Below are 17,498 nucleotides of genomic sequence, written 5' to 3' on the forward strand. Positions count from 1 at the left end.
CTAATGTGGAGCAAGTTGATCTCATTGGTTATTCTAGACCACAAGGCCAGGGGCAAGGTTATGGGAGCTATCAGCAGCAAGGAAGGAATCGGGTTGTTCCCTCTTGGAACAATCAGGGAAATCAAGTGAGAAACAATCCACTAGGATTTCATGGTAACCAAGGGAATAGGGGTGAAAACCAAATCCTGTGGAGAAACAATCAGAATTTTGGGCAGAATAACCAGAATGTACCTCAAGGGCAGTTCCAGCAAGGGAATCAGAATTTTGGGACCACTCAGGGTTAAGGTTCCTCTAGACCATCTCAGGATGTTGATATACAGCTTCTCATGAACACTATGATGGCTCAATTTGGCAAGCTACAAGCAGAACATCTTCAGCTTTTTGGCAAACTGCAAGCAGAAATAGATGGTCTCAAGGCTCAGCAACAAGGAGGAGGTAATCAGTTTTCTAATCAACCTTTATCTTCGAATGGTAGACTGCCAGCAAGCATAGAAAATCCAAGGTACCAAGTGAATGCAATCACCACTAGAAGTGGATTAGCTCTGAAGGACCCCCCTTTTCCTTCGAATGATCCAGTGCCTGAGAAAGCTGATAAGAAGGATGAGGGTGTTCAGGTTGAGGATGTTCTTGATGATAGTGAGGAGGAGCCTGTGGTGCAGGGAGATAGTGTTAAGGAGAAAGTTCCTGAGAAGAATGAGAGTGCTCCATGTAAGAAGCATGAAAGGAAGAACAAGAAGGAAGATGACTCGGTTATACCTTACAACCTGTTACCATATCCACAGAGGTTGTGGAAATCAAAGGAGTCTGATAGAGAGAGCAAGTTCTATAAGATGTTGGATAAGCTGGAGATCTCCATGCCTTTTGTTGAAGCAATCAGTCAGATTCCATCGTACAAGAAGTTTCTGAAGAATATTTTGGGTCAGATTCCATCGTACAAGAAGTTTCTGAAGAATATTTTGGGCAATAAGAAAAAGCCAGAGAAGAGTGCGGAGAATATTTTGGGCAATAAGAAAAAGCCAGAGAAGAGTGCGGTGGTGGATTTGGGCAATAAGAAAAAGCCAGAGAAGAGTGCGGTGGTGGATCTGAGCGAAGGAGCCTTGACCTGTGCAGTTCTTCAACATAAACTTCCTCCTAAGCTGAAAGACCCAGGTAGTTTTTTCATCCCTTGCATCATTGGTGGATTTGTAGTTGGTGGTGCTCTGTGCGATCTGGGTGCCAGTGTTAGTCTTATGCCATATTCTTTATGTAAGAGACTCAACCTGGGAACACCAAAGCCCACTTCTATGACCCTACAGATGGCGGATCGCTCCATAAAGCGTCCGGTGGGAGTTCTAGAGGATGTCCCGGTCATGATTGATCAGTATTTTATACCAGGGGATTTTGTTGTACTGGATATAGAGGAGGATGCCAAGGTTACTATTATACTTGGTAGACCTTTTCTAGCTACTGCTGGTGCACTTATTGATGTGAGAAGAGGAAAACTAGTGAGGGAGGTGGCTGAGAACAAGATTGAGTTTGACATATTCAAAATGACGAAACACCAGCCCTCGTATGTTGATGAATGTTACTTGATAGAAGGGCTGGGTAATGGCATTGCTGAGAGTAAAAAGATTGAGTTAGGGGATTTTCATGATTCCCCTATTGATCCTGGATCCCCTGAACTGTCAAGTGTGCTGAAACAAAAGAAAAAGTTCTCTGGTTCTGGTGGTTTCTACAAAAGATGGATGAGGGAGCTGTCTAAGTTCAAAAGGCCACCGGATCGCGTGGTCCACAATCCTACCTGATATCCATGAGGTTGAGTCGAGCTGACGACATTAAACTTAGCGCTTCATGGGAGGCACCCCATGTTATCCTTTACTTTTTGCACTTTATTTTACTGCATTTTTCTTTTTATTTTAGTTCGGAGTATATTAGGGATTTTTCTTTGTTTATAGGGTGTTCTCTGGGGTTGTTTTGGTGTGAGATTTGCTTTCTTGTACCCTTGAGAGAGTTGGGAATGGTTAGAATTGAAGAGGTTAGGCTTTAAAACATTTTAGAAGTGTTTTAGGGTATATTTTGGACTAACTTGCAGGTGAAACCGAACATGGGCGCGAAAAGAACAGAAGTGCGCAAAGAGGAGCCGGGATCACGGCCAGGCTCACGGCCGTGACCCCGGCCGTGATGCTGAGGCGTCGTTTTTCAGCGGAACAGCGCAAAGCAGGGCTCTGGGTCACGGGCTACATCCTGGCCGTGACCCAGGCCGTGACCCCACTCCAGAATTTCCAGTGTCTACAGGCCAAACGAGGGCTCTAGGTCACGGCCACCATCCCGGCCGTGACCCTGCCCGTGATACTTCCCCAGAAATTCCAGTACCGAGAGCGTTTAGAGGGCTCTGGGTCACGGGCCACATCCCGGCCGTGACCCAGGCCGTGATACGAGGCCGTAAGATTTGCAAAAAAAAAAAAAAAAAGTATAAAAAAAAATGTTATGTTTTCTAGTTCGTTTTTTCTAGTTCGTGAGGCCTTGTTTGTCCATCAGGGACGATGTCCAGTTTAAGTATGGGGGGGTACTATTTCTGATTAATTTTGGATGTAGTTTGCTTGAAGGACTCAATTTGCAACTAAAGGTAATGTGCTTTCCTTGTGTTGTGGCTGTGACCGCTTTACTTCCTGCTGGTTTGTGGTTTGGTTTTGGTGGTTCTTGTGCAACCTAGCTTGTCAGGGATGATTCAAGGTTGAGCTTGTGTTTAATTCAGCTTGTCAGGGATGATTCAAGGTTGAGCTTGTGTTTAATTCAGTCTCTTGCGGATGATTCAAGGTTGAGCTTGTGTTTAATTCAGTCTCTTGCCAATAGTTGGGTGTTGAGCTTGTGTTTAATTCAGTCTCTTGCCAATAGTTGGGTTAACCTCTAACGTTTAATTCAGTCTCTTGCCAATAGTTGGGTTAACCTCTAACATAAATGTTCCCCCTGTGTGTTATGCATTGCTAGTGAAGGCTTATGTGGGATTCCAGTGATATTTGTTCTGTCATAGCTTGTCTCAGTGCTCTCATAGTGAAGTCTAGAATTTGCATGCTTTGAAGTGATTTAGGCCATTGTTGTTAGCCCAAGCCTTTAAACCTACCCTGTGTTACATTTATTTTCCCTAGCTGTCCCCTTTGAGCCTTGTTTTTGTTTAATAAGTGCAAAGGCACTTAGCCCCGTTCTTTATGTTGTTTTTCTTGTTAACCCATTATTTGACCCTTAGCCCTAAGCCATATATTTTCCATCCACCCTTAGAGAGAATGTAGCATTTGTTCTTTAATTTAGAGGAGATTTATCTTTTTGAGCTTATTCTTGATAGAGTTATTCCTGTTATCTTTGTTCTAGTGTGGGGGTGTGGTGAAGGAGTTGATTGGTTATTGTGAATTGAAGGAAAGAAATGGTTTGTTGGTTGAAAGAAAATTGAAAAGAAAAAGAAAAAAAAAGTGAAGAAAAAAAAGTTTGTGAAAAGAAAGAAAAAGAAGGATGAATAAAAGTGCTAATCAGGATGAATAATTGTCTTCACCCCCACTAGTTTAGAATACTTTTGTCTTTCCAATTATGTTTTGCTCTTGTGATTCATATTTTCCATGTCTCTTCTAGGTTTAGTTGTGAATAGTTGTGAAATTCTCTCTCTTTTGTTTATTTTTCCATGCCCTTTCTTTGTTTAGCCACTCACCCTTAGCCCCATTACAAGCCAAATAAAGTCCTATTTGATCTTAGCATGCAGTTTTAGAGTGATCTATGTGAGTATGAAGGGCATGTCTATGGGAGTTCATCTTAAGCCAAGTCTTGCATAATCTTAACTGAGTACATGTGCATACAGGGTTTAATCTACCTAATTTCAGGTGCCCGGTTATTGGCCTGAGAGTGGAACTCACTTGTGATTCTGAGATGATTCTTGAAGCAGGTTAGGTTGTATGAGATGGTTGGTGGTATGTTTGGTTGTGCAGGGAGGAAGTGTGATCAGTTTCATTGCTTGGAAGGTGGATTGTCCTTGGTAATTGCTTGAGGACAAGCAAAAGTTCTAGTGTAGGGGAGTTGATATATACTATTTTGTACAATAATTCACCCCTTATTTTAGTTGTTTTGGTGCTTATTTTCTGTATCCTAGTGAAATTGGGAATTGTTTGTGTGTTATATTGTCCAAGTGCTGAATTATCTACAAGGAACAACAAAGGAAGAATATTGAAACATTTTGGACAAATTCTGGAAGAAAAGGGAATTACAAGGAAGAATACAACTGGGAAAAGAATTGGAAGTTGCCTAATGGGCCAAGGCCCAGCTACCTCCTTTATATTTGACATATTCTCTACAATTGGAGGAGGTTCCCTTACAGAGTTCTGAACCCTAGTTTTTAGTTTATATTTTCCCCAGCATAGTTTAGACTAGTTTTACATTAGATTATTTTATTTCAAGATTGGAATCAAAGATTGAAGATTGGATTTGTTCTTTATCAGTTAAGTTCTCTTTTTCCTTTATTACTTTCTTGCAATGTTTATGGTTATTAATTATTGCTTTGTTTTGTTTACTCCCATCATGCGGGAGCAGTTCGTTTATGGGTTTGGATTAGGGATCCATTGTTAATCTTGATGTTCAATTGGTAATTAATTGCATAAAGGAATTGAATCTTTTACCTAGGGTTTATGTTGATTTGGGGATTTCTTTCTACTTGTTCTTGATTGATGGCCACAATTAATTGCTAGTCTAGGAGAGGGATTCATTACAACAAAAGTTGGATGGAGACCTCGAGCCTTACCAATTTCAACCTGATTTTCCTGCTATGAAAGTAGAGGTAATTTTGGGGGCTTACAATGCTTAGGTATTTAAGGTTATAATTGATGCATCACGACAGTGGGGCAATTTTAGCCTAATTCTTTTGTGCATTGCCCATATATCCCTTGGTTAATTATTCTTTCCCTAATCCTGAGTTGTTTGGAACATCAAGATTACAATCTCCCTAATCTGGCCCATACCTTTATCACATAGCTTTCACCTTAATCAGTTGCTTTTTTTTATTCCACATCATTCAGTCTTTGTTACTTGGATTCTACAAATTCATATACTCTAGTGCCTGGTAATTCACACAGTTTCGTGCCATAACACCAATCCTCAGCGGAACGACATTACACCCTTCTTACACTCATCATTTGTGCTCATCATGTATATAAGTGAGTAAGCAATTTTTGGGTGGTTGTTGTGGTTAGAAGAGTTTCTTTTAGCCTGTGCACCTAGAGTGAGGTTTATCACGGAATGATAGAACTCTCTCTCTAGGTGTGGCAGTAACTCCCTCGGATGTACGGGAAGGTAGGTCCGGGGTGTTACAGTCACGATTCTTGAACGAGAGGGTTCCTGAGTTGGAGGAACATGATCCTCAATCCATGATGGCGGTTGGGTATTAGAAGGACTCGGACTTCCTTTGCCGCAAGTACATCTTGAATGGGTTGTACGATTCCCTTTACGATGTATATCGTAAAATTGGTACAGCAAAGGCGTTGCGGGAAGCTTTGGATCACAAGTACAAAAGCGAGGATGCTGGAGCAAAGAAATTTATTGTTGGCTGGTTTCTCGACTTTAAAATGGTTGATTCAAAGATCGTGCTAAGTCAAGTTGAAGATTTGCAATTGATCTTGGACGAAATCTGTGACGAGTGCATGGTGATTAGTGAAGCCTTTCAAGTGGCGTCCATAAACCACTTGCTGCCTCCAGGATGAAAGGACTTCAAGAACTACCTGAAGCACAAGTGAAAGGCGATGAGCCTGGAGGACCTGATCCAGCGACTCAAAGTTGAGGAGGGGAACAGGAAGATTAATGGGAAAGGTCCTATTGTTGGTGGCGCTAAAGCCAACATGGTGGAGCACGATGGCGAAAAAGGACAAGCAGAAGCTAGGCCCGAAAGGTGGCATTACTAAGGGCAAGTTCCAAGGTAAATGCTACAATTGTAGTAAGCCTAGCCACAAGCCTTCTGAGTGCAAGGCTCCAAAGAAGAAGAACAAGAGTTTTGAAGCTAACATGGTTGGAGATGTGAGCCAAAAGGTGGCCGAGATTAGCCTTTCGGCTATGGTCACAGAGGTGAACCTCGTGGGCTCTAACCTGCGAGAGTGGTTCATCGACACCGGTGCAACCAGGCATTTGTGTTGCAATCGGGAGATGTTCAGTACCTTTGAGACCATTGAGGGCGAGAAGGTCTGGATGGGAAACTCTGCTCAGTCCGCTGTGGAGGGCATGGGCAAAGTGATCCTGAAGATGACTTCTAGGAAGGAATTAACTTTGAATAACGTACTGTATGTTCTGGAGCTAAGGAAGAATCCGGTGTTTGGCTCGTTGTTGAACAAACATGGCGCCAAAATGGTTTTCGAGTCAGACAAAGTAGTTTTGTCGAAACTAGGAATGTTTGTTGGTAAGGGGTATGTAACTGACAGGCTTTTTAATCTGAATGTAATGTCTGTTATCATCAATAAAGGCAATGTTAATTCTGTTTACTTGCTTGAGTCTTCCAATTTGTGGCATGGTAGACAAGGTCATGTTAATTTTAATTCTATGCGTAGATTAATTAGCATGAACTATATTCCTACGTTTCAAATTAACACAAATAACAAGTGTGAAATTTGTGTTGAGCCAAAACTAACGAAAACACCTTTTAAATCGGTTGAAAGGCAAACTAAGCCACTTAAATTAATTGATAGCGATTTGTGTGATTTTAGATCGATACAAACGAGAGGTGGTAAAAAATACCTTATCATGTTCATCGACGATTGCACACGATATTGCTATGTATATTTACTGACAAGCAAAGATGAAGTCATGGAAAAATTCGTTCTTTATAAGAATGAAGTGGAAAACCAGCTTAATCGAAAGATTAAAAAGGTTATAAACGATAGAGGTGGTGGGTACGAAGCACCTATCGGTGACTTCTGTGTAAGTGTAGGTATCATACACGAGCGTACGATGCCTTACACACCTCAATCGAACGGTGTTGCCGAACGTAAGAATACATTGAAAGAGATTATGAATGTTATGCTTATAAGTTCGGGCTTACCTCAAAGTATGTGGGGTGAGGCGATTTTGACAAGTATTTACCTTTTAAATAAGGTACTCTGCAAGAAGCTCGATATGATCCCTTATGAGTTGTGGAAAGGTAGGAAACCTTCCTACGAATACCTCAAAGTGTGGGGGCGTCTTGCCAAAGTTTTGGTGCCAACACCTAAAAAATAAAGATAGGTCCACAGACGGTGGATTGTATCTTTATTGGTCATGCACATAATAGTAGTGTTTATCGGTTCTTAGTACACGAGTCCCATAATCTGGACGTATATAAGAAACTAATAATTGAATCAAGGAATGCATCTTTCTTTGAAAATGTATTTCCTTGTAGGTCCAATAAGGGACTGAGTACGTCAAAACGAACAGTTGATGAAGCTATGGATAATGATAGCGGGGTTTCTGAGGAAGAACCCGAGCTCGAGCCTAGACGCAGTAAGCGGGTGAGAGTTGAAAAATCATTTGGTCCTAATTTTCTAACCTACTTGGTAGAGTATGATTTTAGTACTCTAACTTGTTTGATAGAAAATGAATCGGATTTTCTATCTTGTTTGATAGAAAATGAGCCTCGAACGTACGTGGAAGCTGTGACTTCTATGGAAGGACTAATGTGGAAAGAGACTATTAAAAGTGAAGTGGATTCTATCATACAAAGTCACACTTGGGAACTTTTTGATCTTCCTCCGGGTTGTAAACCCTTAGGATCCAAGTGGGTCTTTAAAAGGAAGATGAAACTGAATGGTTCCATCGAGAAGTATAAGGCTAGACTTGTAATCAAGGGTTACAGGCAACACAAGGGCCTCATTTACTTTGATACGTATTCTCCTGTAACGAGAATAAATTCTATTAGGATGATACTTGCCATAGTCGCGTTGCGAGATTTAGAAGTTCATCAAATGTATGTGAAAACAGCTTTCTTAAATGGCGAGTTAGATGAAGAAATCTGTATGGAACAATCCGAAGGGTTTGTGGTTCCGGGCCAAGAAAAGAAAGTATGTAAGTTGGTTAAATCGCTTTATGGTTTGAAATAAACGCCTAAACAATGGCACTAGAAGTTTGACCACGCGATGTTAACCAATGGATTTAAAATAAACGAAAGTGACAAATGTGTCTCTGTTAAGGAAACGGTAGACGAATATGTCATTCTTTGTTTATATGGGGATGATATTCTCATCGTTGGTACGTAATAATGATCGGATGATCAAGTCTACCAAAAACATGTTAAATGCAAGATTTGACATGAAGGATATGGGTTTGCCTGATTTAATCCCCAGGATTAAGATCATCAAAAGACCTTATGGTCTCGTGTTAAGCCAATCTCATTACGTTGATAAAATCCTTGCGAATATTAAAAAGGATTATGATCAATTGGTTAAGACACTGTTTGATACAATTGTTCATCTAACCAAAAACCATGGAGAGTGTATTTCTGAAGTAGAGTATGCTCGGGTGATTGGTAGTTTAATGTGTCTTATGGGTTGTACTAGGCCTGATATTGCCTTTGCGGTATGTAAATGATAGGTGCTAAAAATACCTATAGAAAAGGGTCTACTTGGGGGCTAAAATGTGATACTTTGATGTTCTTTTGTGATCAATTCGTGGTATATGTGCTCTAATGTGCTAACTATTGCAAAACACCATAACTTGGCATGTTTGGAAAGGTTTTTTGTAGGTTTAAAGGAAATTTATGAAGGGATGAAGAAGCAAATGAAGAACAGAGCATTAATGTATTTCCACGTCTACTTCCACATCGTGGAGTGGGGTGTGGAATATATCTAGAGACTTCCACGCCCACATCCACAAGCGTGGAAGTGAGCGAGGAGTTGGTTAAGTGAAGAATCCACGAGTTGTTCCACGCGTGGACGGGGTCGTGGATCTGTCTCTAGGCGCGAATATGTGAAGCTATGTTAGAGAAAAGCTATTTAAGGAAACCTAGGGATATATTTTGAGAGGTCCCATATTCTTAGATTAGATTTAGAGAAAATAGAGAGATCTTAGCTAGGTTAGATCTAGTTTTCCTACTTGTTCTTGGTTATAAATTGAAGGAAAGTCACTTGAAGGATTGAGAAGATTGTGATGATTACTTGCTTTGGTAATTTCTAGAGATTACATTGGATTGCATTTCAATTTATTTTCAATTGTGATTTTTTTCTTCAATTTAGCTTTTGAATATCAATTTCTTTTGATTTCATATTTCAATTTCGCCTTATGACGAATAGCTAATTTCAATTGGGAGATTGGATGCTCCAAGCTAGGGATCATGCATGTTAGATTTAAATTCTTTCATTAGATTGATAAATGCAACTTAGGTTTCAAGTATTCATGTGATGTTGATGTGTTGGAGAGATTTGTGCCTATTACTGGCTGGGATAGGTAGCAAAGAGGAAGGAAGTGGTGGTAGTGAGATATCATACCATCACGAGTCTTACTCGACCACATTCCCGCCCTTTGTTTGGGAGGACGAGGCTCGGAAGGAGTGGCAAACCATATGTTTGACGTATTGCCCAACCGACTGAGGATGTGGGAGTCCAAGCGTGACGTCACTTGGTGTAGGTGCCTTAAGCTTCCTTGAATGAGGCTTGTTTGCATTACCTCTATGGTACTCTCGTTGACATCATGCATGAGACCTAGTGAAGGCATCCATCTCCTTGCTTTAGTTAATTGTTTACCTTTGTTTTTCATTCGTTTAAACCTCGATTCATGTTACCTTTTGATCATGCTAATTCTTGTAACTCCTGATGACTAACCTCCTCAAATACCATACATTTGACTTGACTCCAATTCGCCATCCTCAAGAGAACGACACTCGGAAAATTCATTCTCCGTTTACACTTTACACCTCACCACTAGAAACTACTTCATTAGTAAACTCAGTAAGTATACGAGTAACCTTGGTGATATGCACTGGAAGGCAATAGTTAGGGTTATGAGATATTTAAGGTATACTCATGACCTTGGACTGCACTATGCGAGATATCCAGTTGTACTTGAAAGGTATAGCGACGCTAACTGGATATTGGACATTAAGGATTCTAAATCCACGAGTGGTTATGTGTTTACACTAGCCAGTGCAGCCGTGGCGTGGAAATCTTCCAAGCAAACAGTAATAGCCATGTCCATGATGGAATCTGAGATGATTGCCTTGGATAAGTGTTGTGAAGAGGCTGAGTGGCTACGCAATTTTCTAGAGGATATTCCTAGTTGGGAAAGACCTGTACCTCCAATCTGTGTGCATTGTGATAGTCAAGCCACAATTGGGAGAGTACGGATTCATATGTATAATGGTAAGTCTAGACATTTACGTCATAGACATAATACCATTAGACAACTTCTCGCAGCTGGTGTTGTCCCGGTTGACTACGTGAGGTCAAAAGAGAATATAGCGGATCCGCTTAACCAAAGGGTTGAGCAAAGAAGTTGTAGAGAAGTTGACACGATGAATGACTCTAAAGCCCTTGCAATAAATGTTCTATAGTGGATACCCAACCTAGCTGGCACCTAGGTTCAATGGAACAACTAAATTATGGAACGAAGTGCATCACTATGGGGTCTCGGGCTCCCTACCACTCCTCGTTAAAACAGTGGCTCCCGCACGAGGTTAGCACATTGATGCTTTAATGATTCGAAGGTCGATTGACATATGTTGAGTATTTGGGATACTCAGGAAAAAATCACCTATGTGAGACAGAAGTGAGGGTCACTTCAAAGGAGAATTGAACAGGGCTCATTTCTTTATAAACTATTGCAGAACCAGGTACGGTGACTCACAACCAAAACAGGCACACACATGAGAACAAAACAAGGTTGGTAGGTTCATGTGTAAGATATGTCATCGTCTACACAAATAGCAGTCGGTTTAGAGACATCGCGTTCTACCATACACCTAGTAGAGTAAATATATATTCACGAGGGAAGGTTCAAAGGGTAACACCTACCTATCCTATGCAGGGATTGACCGTTGAACACAGTTGTTTCTGATTTCAAAACAACCCTGCAAATTAATTTTCATTAATGTGGGGGATTATTGAAAAACAATAACATAAGATGAAATTTTTAGTGGCTATTTTGTGGTACAAATATAAGTGTGTTCACTTCTAATTTGAGTCCGGTCAAAGTGGATTCGGGTTCTTCGTAGTTAGATGAAGAGATTGATATATTGTACGCACAAAACGGATATTGTACGCACAAAACGGATAATAGATGAATGAGAAATTGGTTCTCAAAGTTGACCCATTTGAGTTAGAAAAATGGAGAGAAATGCTTTAAAGTAAGCTTTTGTCCCACATTGGTTTGGGAAGTGGATTTGCACCACTATTTATATAAGAGCCTTTCTAAGGCTTATTGAACTGTATAGCATAGAGGTTTTCTCTTGTGCGCAGGGGATGCAAATCAAATCCCAAACTTCAGGCTTGACTCGTGTGCACTGGCACCTGCAAGCACGAATTTCGTACGTATGTACAAAGTGTTGAATAATATTTGAAGCATGCATTGCATGAAGTCTACTTGAGGATCAAGAAAAGGAATATATCAAGAAATATATTTTACTAACTAATAAACTGTATAGGTGAAATGGTTAGGAGCGTAATATCACTATTGCAAGTTTAAGGATCAAATCTCACTTTCTACATTTTACAAGACAAAGTTTGAAAGGAGTCAACATTATCTAAGGAGCTGAAATATGAGAAGAAGTTTTTAAAAAATTAAATTCGAAATTAATTTCAAGATGAAGTTGGCATTGGACTACATATGAGATTTCATGGGCTAAAAAGAGCTAAGATAAGAAAGGTGGTTTCAAAGGGATGAGGTTTTCGAAGCATTAAATTGGAGATGCAATTTAATTTTATGGAATCCAATTCAAAGGGCTGAGGTTTTCGAAGCTTTAAATTGGAGATGCAATTTAATTATGGAATCCAATTCAATTAGAGATGTAATTTCAAGAAATCTAATTCAATTAGAGATGCAATTTCAAGAAATCCCAATCAAGATTAAATTAAGGACGCAGTAGTCACATATATATATTTCAATAGGAGAAGAAATATGCACTCAAATTATATTTGCAAAGTGATTAGTCCAAAATAGAAAAAACCAAGGTTGAAGCACATATTTGGAGGATAATTCACCAGATGGCGCGGACTTTATCAGATTAAATTGGAGACTTCCTTTGTGTGGACTTGGAGCTCAACATGACGGTAGGAACATTATTAATGTCTCACACAACATTAAAAATAAGATAAAGTTTATAAAGTTATCTTGTAGACTGAAAAGGCTACGAGACTAGTTAACAACGATTCAAAATTGAGATTTTCTTTTTTCCAACGGACAAATTCTCAAATACATATAAATAGATGAAGATTGGAAGCATCTCAACACCAAGAATTACGACAAGCAGTGCAAGCGAACAAATTCTAAATATTCAAGTGAAAATCAAGTGTGTTAATATTCATCTGAGAAAGACTTGATATTCTTTGAAGCATCCATCAAGAAGTCTCAAAGTTGGAAGCAAAGAAATCTTGTTTTTCAAACAAGTGGTTTCTCTACCAGAATGTAGATAGAGGATTGTCACAAGGAAGTGTGAAATCCTGGTTGCTGTGCTGGAGGCACTGGTTGGGACATGGTTAGTGTGTGCTTGGTGATCAAAACACTAGATCATGGAAATTCATTGTATTTTGTAGCCAAGGAGTGATGGATATAGTGAATTCCTCCTGGAGATAGGAGTAGAGTAGAAGGATTACATACACCTTCGAACCACTATAAATTCTTTTGTCTTTATTGCTTTACATTATTTGTTTTTGCATGCATGATCTACAAGTAAATCACGAACAATACATCATTTATATTCCGATGTGCACACGACACTAGCAAATTGTTAAGTGTTTTGGTTTTAATATTGCCTTAGCAAAATTTCAAATTGGTGTAAAGTCTATTCACCCCCTCCCCTCTAGACTTTACTTTATGTCTTTTGAGACCAACAATTGGTATCAGAGCGCGTTCTCTAATTGAGTTAACTTGTTCTTGACTGCTAGGCAGATCCAATTTACAAGTGTGTGATTGGATTAATTCTTTCAATATCTTACGAAAAGATGAAGAAATATTTGGCACAAACTTTGTTATTTTCACTTGATAAATTTGATGACTGGAAAGTTCGCATGTAGGTACATTTATCGTCATTACACGATGAAATGTGGGAAGTCATTTCTAATGGCCTAATAGAAATATTGAAGGCTAACACAACATTTGTCCTATCACCAGATGCTCCTCATTACGTACAAAAGCCAAAACCGGAGTAGACGTCTAATGATAGAATACGAAATAATCTTGACAACATTAACAAAGATATTCTCTTCAAAGCCGTAGATGATACCATCTTCCCGAAAATTCAAAAATGCACAACCGCGAAGAAAATTTGGGAACTCTCATCAAGATCGGAGAAGGCAATGAACAAAATGGCCATGAAAAATTTTGAAGATTTTAAAATGCTATCAACTGAAAGCATTTCGGACGTGGAAGCAATAATAATCAAAATTCTTTGAGAAGTTAATGATCTTGGCAAGATCATTAGTTAGAAGGAAATTAATCTTGAAGTTCTATGTGGACTACCATCTGCATGAGATATGAAGGTCACAGCCATGCGGGATCATCAAGATCTAAGAACGCTATCAACGAATAAATTATTTAGTGATCTTAAGGCATGTGAATTTGAAATGAAGGCCAAAATTGAAGAGATCATGAAGCACGAAATCTTGCCTTGATGGCCGAACAACCTTCAACTTCCAGGTCAGTAGAAAATATTGATTTTATGACTGATGAACAATTTGCTCTCCTTGTTAAGAAATTCAAGAAATTTATGCGAAAAGGAGACTACAAAAATTCATCACGGCGAAATCAAAATGCAACATCATGGAAGCCACGAGAAGAGAAAGAAGAAGACATCAAAGATTTATGCTACAACTATCGTAAACTCGGACACTTCAAGATCAACTTTCTGTATCCAATTGTGAGCAAAAATCAAGGTAAGAAATCTTTGAATCTTCACAAAATAAAATCGAAAATAAGGAACGGAGATTCAAACGTGACAAAAGGAAAGCTCCCGAAAGCAATGAACCAAACGAAGATGAAGAATCAAATGAGTCTTCATCAAGTGATGAAAGTCAAAGCTCAGAAAATGACACTGCATTATTTTGCCTTGTGAGCAAACCAATTGAGCTAAGTTCAAAAGAAGATTGTCTCATGGCACTTGGAGTTGAGGATGAAGAGCTAATATCTAACTTTTTCTATTCTGTTAGTACTTCTTTTTCTCGAGAATCAATTGTCAATCTAATGTGAAATTTTCAAGAGATTATGGCCACTCATTCTCAACTCAAGGAGCGCAATAATATTCTCATTCTTAAAAAGAAGTAATAAATTAAAAATTGCAGCCAAGGACATTGTGGTTTAGTGGCACCAAGTTACTCCCTCATATGGGAGGTTGTGGGTTCGAGCACGGTGGAGGCAATATTGACTCTTTGTGCTTCCAATATTGACTCTTTGTTCACATGCTATCTATCACAAATAGAACTAGGGGCGACGATGACAATAACAGTAATAATGAAGAAGTAAATATAAGCCCCTTGATGATATCTCCATCGTTCAATTCCTATTCTCACTAGTATCTCTCTTAAATGTTTTATTTGATTTATTTATAGATTGTTCTCTACTTTGCACTTTTGTTGTTTGCTGCAATTGTTCTTTACCTCACAATTAGTACTTAGTAGTATGTTGAACTTTGAATTGCTATTTTGTTATATAATGTTTAGATTTTAGGTATGGATTATGTGATTATGTGATAGTTGTAACACTACCAATATTAGATTATTATAATATAGGTAATATAATTATATGGTGCATAGCTTCCATATCAGCTTCTGTCAATTAAGGTAAATAATAATGGTGATTGGAAGTATAATGGGGAAGGGATACATTACCATATTGATGGCATATGGTTAGTATAAATAGAGCCACTGGTCCTCTCACTGCTTGAACATTCATTCTCTACACCATCAAAGAGAGGGTTGAGAAAGTGAGAGAAACGATACTGTTACTCTGCAACAGTCCCGAGACTACACAACCTTCATCAACCGGAAGCTATGGCTGGAGGTTAGTATTTTAATAGATCCGTATATCACGTGTTTATGTTATTACGTGATTTATAAGCTTACAGTTGGTATCAGATTCCAGTATAATCTCTGCCTAGTTCTTTCTTTTAATTGCATCGCTATTTGCATATGTTCTATACTTTACTGTGTAATTCAGTTAACAATATGTAAATCTTCTTGTGCATGCAATTATAATATTTTGTGTACATTGGGCTGCTGGACAATAATTGTTTGACATTCAGAAGTAATAAACAATTGGACATAATTGTTTGACATTAGGAGATAATTAACAGAAAATTTCAATTGGATATTCTTCAAACAAAAAATTTTTTTTTTCATTACCTTCAACAATGGCGCTCCGGCAGTGTCCGGCTGAGCAACGGCGCGGCAGAGCAGAGAGACGACGGACGCACACGAAGCAGGCGGCGGTAACGGAGCCGGTCTTCTTCGGCGACGAGGTTGCTGCTGTCTTCTCTCCTTCAGGCCGGACTCTCCTCCTTTATGCGACCGGACTGGTTCGCAACGCAGTGGAGGGCGGCGGAGTGCGGCGACATTGGTTCGAGGCGGAGCTGGGCGGTGGTGGCAGAGCTGGGTTCTCCGGCGACGACACTACTCCCGTCTCCTCCTCCAGATAACCGGCGATGGCTGCTGCTACGCTTCGTCTCTATCATCTTCGTATTACTCTGCTGCGCTAGGTCTCATAATGAAGAAGATGATGAAGTTTGTTTGGGTTGGGCCGGGTCTGGCCCAAATATGGCCAGAGCTGGGCTTCTTTAAAAACAAAAATTTTAATTCAGTTTGGGCCTGTTGGTTTGGGCTAATTTCATTTTTTTTTAACTATACTCTTCATCATATTTGGACTTCTTCAATTAAGTTATCCAATTAGATTTTGTCTATACTCCATATTAAAATTACTATTCAATTGTGAACAAATTATTATTATTTTTTTTTAATTTGTTTGCATTTTAATATTTAATATTCAGTTTAAATTGTATTAAGTGTCACAATTTGAATGTTTAATTGAAGTCAATATTAAAAATTATTATTTAATTTTGAACAAATATTAATTTTTAAATTTGTTTTAATTTTAATTTTAATATTGAATAGTCGGTTTAAATTGTATTCAGTATTAGAATCTAAATATTTAATTGTGAAGTATGAGTTCGTAATATGCATAATCCAAGCATGCTATATATGTTTTTTATTGCACTAATTATATTACTTGATTGTTATAATTATGCCTTTTGAAAAGCATGTTCATTAAGACTGAATTTCAGCCTTTTAGGACTGAATTATATGCTTATTATGCATGTTTTAGTGCCTTTTAGGTGAATTTAGTGCCTTTTAAAAATAGATTATGCATATTCTTACTTTTTCAGTTAATACTCCGTTCATCCTTTTCAAAAAGGATTTTAAAGCACCTAAAGTACATAAAACTTTTCATAGTTTTACCCTTTTTAAAGCCTTATCCTTAGGTGAATCTATATTCTTAGATCAACCAAACGATTTTACTTCAAATATGACAACACATGAATTAGGGAAGTTTCTTGGGGAGGAACACTAGTTTTATGGCCCTGGCTTAAAACGCCTTGCTGGCTGAAACTGCCATAGTGCCTTCAGCCATATTGCTACTAGTCCCCTTGCTGTTAGGAACATCATGTAATAGGTTTTGATGATACCAACTGTTAAGTAGAAATTCCCCGAGTCTCGACGCATAGGCAAAACGCTGTAAGTTCGACAAGTAAACCAAGAGCGAAAATACAACCGAGTAACTTTGAGCTCAACTCGGAAAATATTTAAGCTTGAGGTAAATTTGTTTGAACATCTTAGAAGTCTCGTGTGTTGTAATCATATAGATAGATCAGAAGAAGGCATGGGACAACACTGGAGGAATAAGGGTCTGCGAGACATCAACTAAGTCTCGAGACATAAGCAGAGTTCGAGAGGTAGGACCACTCGATACAGTTATCCAGTTCGAGACATAAACAGAGTTCGAGAGATAGACCTCTCGATATTTGAGTTCGAGACATCAAGCAATCAAGATATCAACCTTGGTCTCGATACACTAACAACTCTCCAACAAAACTGAATGACGGCCTTACTTAAAGTATGGAGAAGAAGAATATCATGGAGATGGAACAATGAAGAGGTGCCGAACGTAAAGATTTCAAAATGGGCGGAAATGGATGACACGTCAGATTTCCACCACAAACGGTCAAAAGGTGCACCAATGCTGAAGGGATCTGATTCCCTACAAACAAGGAATAATGGGAATATAAAAAGAGTAACTTTTACCAAAAGACGAAAGTGGAGCATGGACTCAAGAAA

The 17,498-nt window shown here is 38.9% G+C and overlaps 1 protein-coding gene across 1 annotated transcript; it reads left to right on the top strand.

Annotated features, from left to right (window-relative positions):
- The first annotated feature begins 338 nt into the window (after nt 1–338).
- LOC115999436 lies at nt 339–1,784 on the top strand. The gene has a single exon (XM_031239286.1). It carries the CDS (start codon nt 339–341, stop codon nt 1,782–1,784), a length of 1,446 nt encoding a protein of 481 aa, XP_031095146.1.
- Nucleotides 1,785–17,498: the final 15,714 nt, after the last annotated feature.

The sequence above is a fragment of the Ipomoea triloba genome, chromosome 12 (assembly GCF_003576645.1).
Source record: "Ipomoea triloba cultivar NCNSP0323 chromosome 12, ASM357664v1".
In the NCBI taxonomy this organism is placed as follows: Eukaryota; Viridiplantae; Streptophyta; class Magnoliopsida; order Solanales; family Convolvulaceae; genus Ipomoea; species Ipomoea triloba.

Coding starts and splice junctions, on each gene's coding strand:
- LOC115999436 (XM_031239286.1), top strand. CDS start 339: ATGGCTCAATTTGGCAAGCTACAAGCAGAACATCTTCAGCTTTTTGGC.